At 38.8% G+C, this 12,649-nt stretch overlaps 1 protein-coding gene across 1 annotated transcript; it reads left to right on the forward strand.

The window, feature by feature from the left end:
- The first annotated feature begins 6,952 nt into the window (after window positions 1-6,952).
- Window positions 6,953-7,192, forward strand: LOC117140989. The gene is made up of 2 exons (XM_033304240.1): window positions 6,953-7,014; window positions 7,071-7,192. The coding sequence occupies exons 1-2, from the start codon at window positions 6,990-6,992 to the stop codon at window positions 7,142-7,144; spliced, it is 99 nt and encodes a 32-aa protein (XP_033160131.1). The 5' UTR covers window positions 6,953-6,989; the 3' UTR covers window positions 7,145-7,192.
- The last annotated feature ends 5,457 nt before the right edge of the window (window positions 7,193-12,649 follow it).

The raw sequence follows: 12,649 nt of genomic DNA on the forward strand, positions 1-12,649 counted from the left end.
CGGCGAACACGCCCCCTGGGAACACGCCCATTGCCATTACCAAATGTTATTGCTCTGTAAATGGCTGGCAGTAATATTTCCGTAATTTGTCAGTTGCCCTGGCAACCCTGCGAAATGCAGTTGCAATGCGCGCGGCAACCCTGGCTCGAGCACTTTAATTAAGTTACCCGGATTTGAGCCAAGCGCAGACAGACAGGCCATTTTCAATTCCAGTCGCTATAAATGAACTCTTCCGAGAATCAAATTTCATTCCCCCGGCCATAAAAATGAAAAACAGTGTTTGGTAACCGCTCTATCACTCTGGGTTTCGGTATCTGAGAGGACTGGAGTCACCTAGGAGTGGGGTCGATGACGAGCATAAAACCCTCCAAACAACCTGAGTTGTGTACCCATTGTTGGAGGTGCAGTGATCACTGGCATTTAGTACCCATGCATTAATTGGACAACGATCGCACCTCTTTATTTTAACTTTTATATATCTGAAATAAGTATCCTATTGTATTTTATTTAATTGTGTTTTTTGTAATAGCCAAAATATCCTTTTGCCAATCGATCCAACAATGTGTAAGCCACTTTCTAAATTGTGCTTTCTCTCTAACTAATATACATTTTATTATTACTTTTTATATGGTAAAATTGAATTGTAAAATTAAATTAATTTAAACAATTGTGAAAACACTTTAGGTAACCAATCCCCTGAGAATTGCAAAATTAAATAAATGCTAAAATGCATTTTACGAGCAATCACTGTACTGCATTTTCCTAGTTATTTTTTAGTTACTCGTCTTTTTTATAGCTTTCTATGTCGGCTGCCTCTGGTTTTTATGTTGGTTCTGCTGCCGACTGGGCTCCTATGATTGCAATTCACTTGAGTTTGTTTTTTCGTTGCCGCAGTTGGTCGACTTTCAGTGCAGCGGAGGCATCAGCAGCTAGTTTGGCCTAAAGAACAAGTCGTGGCAGAACAATGATAATAATAAAAGCCGTCCCTGGACTTCAACAAACCGATGCTCTCAAGCGGCGCAACTGTTGCTCTATGCACAGAGAGAAAATATTGACAACGAACTCTTTAAATTTGAAATAAATGGTTAAGGTTTGATTTTCAATTTGCTTCGTTGTTTTATACATACAGAACCAAATTTAGTAATTTAATGGCGAAAGATAGTTAACAAAATATATTAAAAATTTTTTAAGCAAAAATAATTAATACACAAATATGTGTAACATTTTGACATAGTAACTTAGGCAAAAAACTTGCAATTTATAAATTAAATAATTATCTTACGTTTTGGTATAATAAAAAGTATAATGGAGGAAAGATAAATACATATCCAAAGATCATTAGATTGTAAAGATTTTATTTTAAATACAGACTGAAAAGTTTTTAATACCAAACTTTTTTATGTGCTGTATGCAGTCTGTATTTATTTTTTTCAGTGCACATCCAGGTTGGGGGCCATTCCCTCGTCATTTCATCATAGATTGTGTTGCTGTTCCTGCAGCTTGTCTTTTGTTCATCTCTCTATCTGTATCTGGCGGCCTTGTATCTGTATCTTTGTGCTATGGTCTTTCGAGTTAATTGTAAAAGCTGCACTCGCGCACAGTTCGTTATTATCTTGTTGGTAGTTGGAAAAGTAGAATACGAGCTTAATGAAGTTTTATGTGTTTCTAATGCTCGACCAATTTGTTTCGATCTTTTCCCCACGGCTACTTCTCCACTGCGATGATATTCCAATTGTGATAGAGATATTTGCCCTGGAGTTTGGGATTGTTTGTGGGGAAAAACAGAAAATAAAGGCTGATTGAAATGGGTAGATAGCGAAGAGGTAAGGTTGGATCTCAAAGTGAGTTAGCAGGATTGGAAGTTTGAAATCGAACCTTAAATAATATGGTATAATACTATGGTTCAATTACTATATGATTTGAATAATAGAGCAACAAAATAAGAGAAGACAGTTAGTCATTTAAATCTTGTATGCCATATAAGCAGATAGTGCTAATCAAATTATGTTCCATTCAATTGGCCAGATGACGTCAAGTGCATGACACTCAATAGTTTCCCCCTTTCCCTTGTCAAACGTCATTTTGCATTTAAAACTATTTTTAAACAACTATGTATGTTTGACAGATTCGCTCGCGTGCTTTTTTCCCCTTTTCTCGCGTGTCAGCGTTTGTCAACTCACTCTTTTCACATCTTGGGGCGGCTTCTTTTTCCAGAAAAAGAGGGACAGGTCTGTAACATAATTTTATTTAATTACCCGGCAACAACAAAATGCGGCGACAACAAGAATTTTCTGTGTGTCATAAAAGTTATTTTATGCCTTCAATTTTAACTACGAAACTTAGAATACCCTTACAGATAACTATATATGAAACAATATAGAAAATGTATGCGAGTGTGATATCTAATGTTTGAAATTGGAAATATAAATAAATAAATAATAATAAATACAAAATATTATAATCTGGGCAAAGTATTAGTGGTATAAAATGTGGTTTAAATTTTTCGTACAATTTGTTTAGTGTATAAACATTTCAAAAGCCAGTAAAACACTTTGCACTGGAGATTATTAAGAGGTACAAGGAGCTGGGGGGGCTTAGGAAGTGGGGTCATTGGAGTAGTAGTCTGTGAAGTTGGGGGGATTGGAACTGGTGGCTCTGTACAACTCGTTTTTCGCTGGCCACAATTTTTTCAACATTATAATTTCGCTTTGAATTACACACATTGCACAAACACAGGCGAGCCACGACGAGTACTACCAAGTTCATTGACTTGGCCAACAAGAACTACGAGTACAACAATAGCGACGAAAAGCACATAATGATTGCAACAAGTTTGCATAGAGCCAGCGCTGATTATTTCAGCACTTATTAAATTTTAGCACAGCCACATGCAGCACAAGTGGCAACAACAACCAGCAGCCATAACAACACCATAATAATTATCATCGCCATAATCATGATCATCTCGATCTGCCGATCGAACAGCAGCTGCATTTCGCGTCTGCTTAACTTCTGAATTTCCAGCCACATGAAACTGCAACTTGCAGCCCCCATCTCGATCAACTCAATTGCTGCCGCTGCTCAGTTGCTCCACAGATCCCCGCCAGCTGCCAGAGATGAGCCAGGATTTGTAGTGGCCATGAAGTAGCTTCACTTGATAATGTGTGCTGATTAGTTCAATCTACGAATGTTGTGTTTATTTTCCAGGAAATTTATAAAAAATTCTATATTCTAGTTATTTAGTACATATACTAGATATATTTGGTACATACTAAAAAGTTAAATATTAATCAGTTATTTTGTGCTATATTTTAGATTGTTAGCTAGAGTATTTTAATATGATATAGATATGATAAAGATATCTATATGCTTTATAAAGAGATATCATGATTGGAAAACCTATTATATATAAGTTGTATTGTTGGTATTGGTATGGTATTTTATTATATTAATTCGATCCGATTGGTCATCTCTGATTGAAGTGCATATGCAAAAGCGAGCAGCCGTCTCGTCTGGTTTCTTCGGCTGTCCATCCGCGTGTCCAAGAGGTCCGTCCGCTGTCCGAATGTCCGGAGAATGCCCGCCAGCTATTTTACACGCCATTGACTTACAAGTGGACGGAGCTGAACTGGGAATGGTGCTCCAATGGAGATGCTACCAAATGCTAGCCAGCTTGTGATGAAAATGTTCCCCACGGCAGCGGCAGCTTCTGCTGCAGTTGCATCCGCTGGATGCAGTTGGTCTGGTATGGATGCATATAGTCTCCAGATGATCTGTGTAGCTCCCCCGCACTTCACTTAGATGGGTTAGATGCGCAGATGGTTTCGGCTCGTTGGATGGTTTTTCAACCTCTCACTATCCATCGATTGTGGAATTAAGACAGTTCCTGTTCCACTTGCCGGTGCTCCTCCTTCTTTTGGCTTGGAACGATGACGATCCCTCCCATTTCCAATCTCCCGGTCGCCGAGCATTTGAAAGTGCACTTTGAATAAATGCTTAGACTTAACTAATTTCATAAAAGCATTGTATTTGAAATATTGTTCGAGTGTTTCTGACTAAATCCTTCAACACAGAAAACACACACTTTCTGATTAAATTTAAAGTTATTTGTTCAAGATATTTCTGCCAGTGTATGGCATCACATCCCGTGTGCTGTCCTATTGTGGCCCGTTTCCTGCTGCCCTCCTTCGGTGTCTGATTTTGCTCCAGCATTTGTGTCTGGCCTCGTTTCCTTTCACAGGGAACTTGCTGCGATGCGTTGGCAACATCATCATTACCTGGCCGCAACAACAAAAAAACCTACAAAATACAACAAGAAAATACAACAAAAATGCGAGCAGCAAGACCAACGAAACTGAACCATTTTTCAGCTTTTCCGCCGAGTTCATTCAACTGGCGCCGCCTGCTGAGATTTCTTCTGCTTTTTTATCCCGCCAGCCTCCTTGACCGGCAAACTTTTGTGTTGACAACTACAGCCAACAAAAAAAAAGTATATTGTATATAAAAAAGTCCAGGAAAAAAGAAACCAAGTTAGGGCCACCACCTCGCCAACGGAAAGCAACGCTCTCCAGTTGATGGATGCAACTGTTGCAACTGTTTTGCTGGATAATCCTCCATTAAAAGAAGCACAAAAAATCATGTTGAAGTGATGAAGGAAAGCGTAGCAACTAGAATGATATCCTTTACTTACTGATCTTGATTTTCATCAATCTGTAAAGTGCAAAAGCTGAACTACAAACTCTTTCGTCACATTAAGATACATTCGTTTTTCCCAGCTTAAAAAGTAAGTATTTTATTGGTCAATATAAACTAAGCTGATAATAATTTTTAATTTTTTATTATTTTTCCTATAAGTTTTTATTTAAATAATAACTTACGTTTTGATAATTAATCAATTAAGCAGAAAGTTAGTAACCCACATGTGTTAAATTTTAATAGTTTTCGTTGTTAATGTTTATGTTTGAAAATGCATTATTTTAGCCTGTTACAAACTCCGTCGCAGATGAAGTAGACCCCCAGTGGTCCCGATGAGCAGGGAATGGGAAAATATATGTTGCCTGCTGGCTTTTCCTGGGGTGAAAATCGTGAGTGGCGGAGGAGCTTTCGAAAATGTGCCACGTTGCACTTGTTACTTGCACCGCAATATGCCTCCTCGCCGCTGCAGCGATTCGTGTTTACCGTTTGCTGCCTTCTACTTCTTCTCCTTTAAGATAATTTTCCATCTCTGAAAACTGTGAAAAACTCGGAAAATGGAGGATGAAGCTGGAGCTGGAGCAGCTGCACCACCATCATCATCATCATCATCTACTACTTGCTGGTGCTTGTGGTTTATGTAGGAAACGTGCTGAGTGCCGGCGTGGAAATCTTTTAAAATTGCTCATTGTTCTCGCTGGAAAATGCACTTTAATTGCACTCGGCGCGGGAGCAAGAGGATCCAAATCGTACGTGGCATAAATATTATCGGCACCTTCCTGCGCCGCAGTCAATCAATTAGGTCTAGATCGCACTGGATCTGTTGCAATTGAAATGCCAGATGGAGGAATCCGGAGTCGAGGGCCCCGACTAATGACCATGGCCATGACCGGCAGCAGGATCCAGTTGGCCAGTTCTCGGGAAGCAAAGGAATTGAAATCGGGGCGTCCCCCTCCAACAAATTGTGATATATTCCACGTTGCTGCTTCTGTGCAGGCATCTCAAATGTTTTAATTTCCGCAGAAAATAAATAATTCCCATTTACTCGTGTAGTTAAGGAACTGTGTTCATTGACATGATAATTAAGTTGTGAATTTAAGATCATTATCCTTGGAGAATAAAAAGGATTATCAAATACTCGTATTTATATGATTTATAAGATATATTTTCTAAACTTGAACTTCAATGGTAACTTACTTACAAGTTGCATTCCCAATACGATCCCATTGCCTGTATTCCAAACATATTCTCATGCCAAATTCATCAATTTGAGTACGTTTAAATCGATTTTCTTTGGGGATTGTCACTTTAGAACTTCCGGTTCCCATCCAATCGGAATTCTCACCCCAGGCCTAATAAATCATTTGTCATTGTTGGCATTTTCGCCATTTGCCAAATAATTTGGCACCCTCGCCAGCCGTGAATTACATATGCATGATTTTTTCCCATAGAAACAATGGGGGAATTGTGACTATTATTCAAACTCTGCATGAACAAACCATTAAAACCAAAAGTGTAGAGACCAACAAGTAGGAACAACAGGCGAAAGATATAGAGAAGTTAGCGGGTGCAATAAATTTATTTACAATTCACGCACGAGAACACCACAATCCCAATCCCAAATCCCCTCCCTCGATTCTTAGCAATTTGCATATTCATGGAACTCGATACACCACCACTGAGTTGAAAATTTGAATTCAAATTTGAATTCTTATTTCATTTTTCTCCTTTGCCGGAGGAAGAGCACGTGCTGTGCTGGCTTGTAATGACGTCATTAAGTGCTTTCCAGCTACCAGCTACCAAACTATGGCCAAAGTAAGTCTATCCTCACCCACTTTTCCAATCCGTTCACACAAAGGAAAATTTGGCCAACTTCTTCATTCAAATGAAATATAAAATGGTAATAAATCTTAGAACTTCATAAGAATTTAAAACAATCTATCATATATCTTATGAACATATATTTATGATATATATTTATATATTTATTATTTATATTTATATATTATTTATATTAATATTATTTATATTTATATATTTATATCATATAGTAAAAAAAAATAAAATATTGCTTAAATACCAGATTAATATAAGAAATTTATAAGAATGTAGTACTTTATTATAATTAACATTCCTGAATTTGTAATTTCTGCTGACTTTTGATATTAAGTGCTCATTTGCTGCGCTAAATCTTAAATTAGATACATATGTTCCAGAACGAATTTAGCGATCTATAAAAACCTCGTTTTAAAGCAAAGTCAATATATTTCTTAAGCAAATCTAGAGACTAAATCAACATGGCTCACATTGGAACCTTTATAGGTGAGTTTTTAGACTTGATCTAAGTAACTTGATATATGATTTTTGATTTCATTTAGCAATTGCTCTGCTCGCCGCTGCGGCTCCGCCTTCTTGTCCAGGAGGTTGTGCTGGTTGGGTGCAACATGGTTAAAATGATGATTAAATAAAGCATGATTTCATTCGAATACATGCTGGCATTGAGAACATAACAAAACTAGTTTCTCTTAACAAAAACAGATTTTATTGTTTCAAACTAAGAGTACATATCCAAATTTAGGGGAATGTTTGAAGGAAAATCGAAGTGTATATTTTCAAAGAAATTTTCAATTTCTCAAACTGTTCCCCTTTGTTTTCAGTGCACCATTCTCTTTCTCCACGCTCCCCATCATTAATTCGAACGATGCGATCTTTGACATTTTTATACATTGCCAACCATTTTCCTAAAGCAATTTTTCGTAATGGAAAACTCTTTTTGCTCTTTCTCTGATCGGATTTCTGCGCTCGTTGAACAGGGGGTGGTGGGGGAGTTATTGGCCCAGCCAGTAGATGCAAAGATTAGTAAAGAAAAATTGTTAATGGTTATTTTTGAGGTAAAATAAATTTGTTCCACAGAAAGAGAAGGAAGGAGATAGAGATAGATGGCAGGCGACTTGCAAGAAGATCAGGAAAAGTCGTGAAAATCGTTTGCGGGATAATTGCCGATCGGTTGGGAAAAGGAGGAGCTCCAAAAAAAAAGGGGGAAGAAAAGGAAAAGAAACCGTGGAGGTGGAGAAGGCGGAAAACTCGGAAATTACTTGACCCACAATCTGAACTTTGCAAAAATTGAAACGAATCTAGGCTAAATGCTTGGTAGAAGATTGACTTCTCCTTTTCAGCGATCTTCCAGATTATCTTCTCTATTATAGAGACTATAATTTTCGCTAGAAGATTGTGTTAGAAGAAAGCAAGTATTTTGAAATGGGCTCTAGGAGGTTTGAATTCAATCCAAAATAGTTATATTATAGCTATATTGTTTCATTGAAGATGTATAGGAATTATAATTTAAATAATTTAACAACTTATATTTTTGGTAATTTGTTTCATTGAAGATGTATAGGAATTATAATTGAAATAATTTAAAAACTTATATTTTTGGTAATTTGCTTAGATAAACTATTATAAAACTATTACTAAACTAAGGTTCTTATTAAATAATATAAAAATGATATTAAATTATGACTACCGGAAACAGAGTGTAATAAAAGCACTAACATTTCTTTGTTTCTTTTTGTTTTTAGCACTCAGGCAACTGAAACAAAGTCGTAACTTTTTTCAAGGGTATCCCAAATTTCCAGGTCAAACATCTTGAGGGAATTTCGTAATTGGAAATGGTTTTTTTTTGGTTTTAGAGCTTTAAATGCCGGTGGAGGTTTACGGGTGCTAATGATGACGTTGAGAGGTTCTGGAGTGGAAACGGTTTGAAATGCTTTTCGAGCATTACCAGCGCATTCACATCGAAATTTGTCATAATTGGCCATTTTATGGCCCCGCTTCCCTTTTCATCATCACCCCTTTGGATTTCTTTTTTTTTTTTGTGAAGTGGAGAGCATTGAGTGTCATTTTATTTCGTGTTTTATTCCCAGATTTCTGTGGGATCTTTCTCTGGAGCCTTGGGTTCGTTGTGATTCCGATTTCCCCCCACATTTCTGTTCTTTTCGCTTTGATTTCTTTTCATCCGCACGCAAGTGTGACCGCGGTGTCCCATTTTCTGTTTTCATTATGATTCCATCGAATTCCCCATGGAATTTCAGTTTCAGCGAGGGGTGAAACTGCAAGGAAACACAATTACCATTCCGTGGCTGTGTTATTTTTAGTCAGCGCGAATTCTGTCCCCTGGCTTGTTTATTTGCTTAATTTGGCATTGACTTGCGATCGAAGCTGTGTTCTGGCCAGGAATTTGAATGCATTTGGGTGCCACTGTATAGGGATATGGATATAGACTTATGTGGGCTAGTGAAACTCGATCCAGATCGTGCCACTTGGGAGGAAATCTCCACAGACGCGTTGTTTTGAGCAAGAGCTCTATTGAGGCATTTCTTTTATTATTGATAATTATAGATAGATATAATAAATATAGATACAGATTCTATCTATCTTGTCCTTACATAAAAAACGAAAGTCATCAAGCTTGAAGTTCAATTGCAGGAACACGATACAAGATGGATTATTTAGTGCTCTTGTTTTATGTAAATTAATGAGTTTTGTCTGTAATCTATCGAAACTATAATCTATTTTAAGCATTTGATTGATTTTTCGTATACTTTTAGGAAAGCTGTTGAAAATCAGTGGGACCAGCAAGAATTATTCATATTTTATATTAGAGCAGCCTCAAAAGGCATATGATAGTTTTGAATTTTTTACCTTTTTCCAACCTTTTTTTGAAGATGCATCTCTGTTGGAAAAGATACTCTTTGTCGTGACTGCTAGTGTCAGTCGCTGTCATAAATATCCCTTGGCTCGATCTGTCGTGGCCCTAAAAAGTCTTTCGCTTGGCTTTCCCAACAGTTGTAGAAGAAAAAATGGAAAATACTGGTACTCCTGCGATAACTTGGCTATTTCTCTGATTGATTGATTGGCAACGACTGACATCGAATCTGACCCTGAATCCCGGACTCCCGGCAATGGCAGCAAAACAAAACAGAAGCGAAGCAGGCCGATTGCAACTGCAGCTCAGTCAGGGAGATCAATCGCAAAAACTGCGCAATTTCAATAATTCACAAAAGGAAACGTTCCCGAAGGGGGAAGGGGGGAGGGTAGAGGGTAGAGTAACGGTGGTGGCCCCTTTCGAGAATTATGGGTCTGTCAATGTCGAAAGAGGGGCGACCCCAAAAGAGCTACCAAAAATGGCAATGCCAATTTCAGTTTGGCAGCAAAATGCGAAAGGCGGGGGAAAGGGATGAAGTTAGCGGAGGTGGAGGTAACGTGTATGGAGGATAAAGGGAAGACCCCAATCCCCTCCAGCCGCCTCACTCTTCATATTCCATGGAGCACCCCCGACTTTAATAAACGCATCGCTGCACAGACAACTGCCAATGAGCACAATGAGAAATGTCTAAAATCGCAAGCCCACTACTCCGTGCGATCAAAGTTGACCCCCTTTCCTCCGCCATTCCTTTCCTTGCAGCTCGAATACTCCTCCTTCTCAATTTTATGGCCAATACACAGCGCACAATATTGTATTCCCTCTTTATCGCATAAAGAACATATACATATTATATCAGTAACTACCAAAAATCATACACATTTATGCCTAGTCACTCGATATGTTGCAATAAAAAATAAAATTATATTGTTGAAATCATCACCTGATTTCTCTCTGTGCAGCAGTGCAGAATTGCAAGCCGTGTTGCAAGTTTTCGAGTTGTGCTGCTCCCATTTAAGGCGCAATGACGCTTCGCTCATGCGCATCACGCACACGACAAACGTCCCTCCCAGTCCACCCACCTCTTCACGCACCTTCGTGGCAGATCCTCCCCCTCGGATGATTGACCCCCCACCCCCCCGCACTCCGCTGCAATTGTCACCAGGCATTGGCAACATCGACACATCAAGTCTGAAGTGAATCCATGGCCCAAAACGTTAATCAAAGCGCATCGCAATCCGCGGAGAAGCCGCGGAAAATTCACGACCTGGAAATGGAAAACGACTCCAGCTGAATCAGCAATGAATGGGCGGTATATTAAGGGGTATGCGATAAGATAATAAAAGAGTGCATGAATTTAAAATAACTACCATTATGTTATTTTCTATAAATCATGTTTTATTATGTGGATTTTTCATATAACATGGTTTAACTTGACTGCAAAGATGGCATTACTAATATGCAACACATTAGATGTGACATTAGGGTATCCAAGCTCTCTATATTATCAGTTTTTCCGCCCTGTCAGTTGCATTCGGATCTGCCTCATTGCCGCATTGATGCAGTTGCACTCAGTTATTCATGCCCTTTTGCTGCACTCACTGCTTGGCTGGTGAAACGTTGGCTATTTTTAAACGCCGCATCTGCAGCGATTTGCAACGAAACTAAAAGATATTTGCTAAAATGCCCAGTTTACACGGGAAACAAATTTGTAATTCGTAGGATTATTAATTCATCTTACTAGTTTACGATATTCACAAATTATAGTATAATATTAACAAACGTAATAAAGGTTCTTATAGCATAAGTTCTATATTTTAATTATAATGCTAGAAGATAGCTTTATATTTTATCGTTGTTTACATCTATTCTGTGTTTTCATTTATAAATCCCAAAATAAGATACATTTTTGCATACCAAACCCTTTGAAATACATGTGTATGCTCGTTCCAGCGAAACCATCTGGAATCAGTGGTATCTCCATCGTCTTTTCCTTTCACAGTTGACAGCTTTGCGCTTGAATTGCCAATTTTTCGCCCTGAACTTGAGAGGCAGCTTGAAAAGTGCAGCTGTGCCCAGCTGCGTCAATTGTGAGACACGGTGTGGGTGGACAATCAATTCCGCCAAGAGCTGGAAAAGGTACCACCTTTCTGGCCTAACCCACCAACCTTCCAGCTTTTCCCCGGTTTTCCACCGTCGTTCTACGTTTTCTTCGCCGAGCCTCAGGTGTTTGTTTCTTCACATGTATAACTGTTGCCGTTTCCGGTCATCAACTTGGCCACTTACGGATGTGTATGGCCCCCACCCGCCCTTCTGCCATCTACTGCTCCCCATGACCACGCTTTGTTCGGTTTTATTTCTCGACTTAACTGGATTTCACTCCCCCAACTCAGGGCAGAGTGCCCATGGGCGACAGAGCGCTAATGACATTCAACACTATATTCTTGGAGCTTTGTCGGCCTCAGTTGTTATTATTTCTATACCCATTCGATTTAGGAGCATATTGGGTTTGGGTAAAGGTAAGTTACACCCAGAGTTCCCAACGATCTCTGCATCTAAACCATATAAGAACATGAATTTTGGGATGAAGTGTTATAATTGGCCCTACAGAAAGCTGAACTGCTAAACAAGATGATTAAGTGAAAGCAGGGTATCGTGTATTCGACTACCATGGTACTCTTAGCTCCGTCGTATTACCTGCTTGATTTTTTGTGCACGTGTAGCCAAACAAAATTAACATTTAAATGCGCTCACAACGGTCGCTTTTCCCCTCGAACTTGCCGCACATCCGAAATGAAAATTCAAATGGAAGCTGGATTCTCAAAGTCCAGAAAGGAAATGATTTCAGCGCAAAATAAATATCAAAATACAAGTAAAAATCAGAGAAGAGAAAACAGCCACCCACGCAGCGAGAAGAACTTTAATTAAACACTCGCGAGGACCACCAACCAAGAAAAAATGATAAAAAAAGGAACCGGGCTTATCCGTTTTTATGCCCCTCGCCTTGGAAATATGAGTTGGCAATCAAATGAATGACTCGGCTTGGGTTCATTCCCCACTACTCAAAGTGCGATGCAAATGTGAATCCATGAGATACTTTGCAGCAGCAGATCAATTTCCAGCGACAGCTGTCGAATCAAGAATCGATTTTCCCTCGAGACCCAAGAAATTGAGAAACTGCAGGAAACTGTCGAAATAGAAATTGCATTTTTCTCTGTGCTTTTTCAAGAGACACTTATTGGAAATTAGAGGTAT

The sequence above is a fragment of the Drosophila mauritiana genome, chromosome 3L, assembly GCF_004382145.1.
Source record: "Drosophila mauritiana strain mau12 chromosome 3L, ASM438214v1, whole genome shotgun sequence".
NCBI classification, from domain to species: domain Eukaryota; kingdom Metazoa; phylum Arthropoda; class Insecta; order Diptera; family Drosophilidae; genus Drosophila; species Drosophila mauritiana.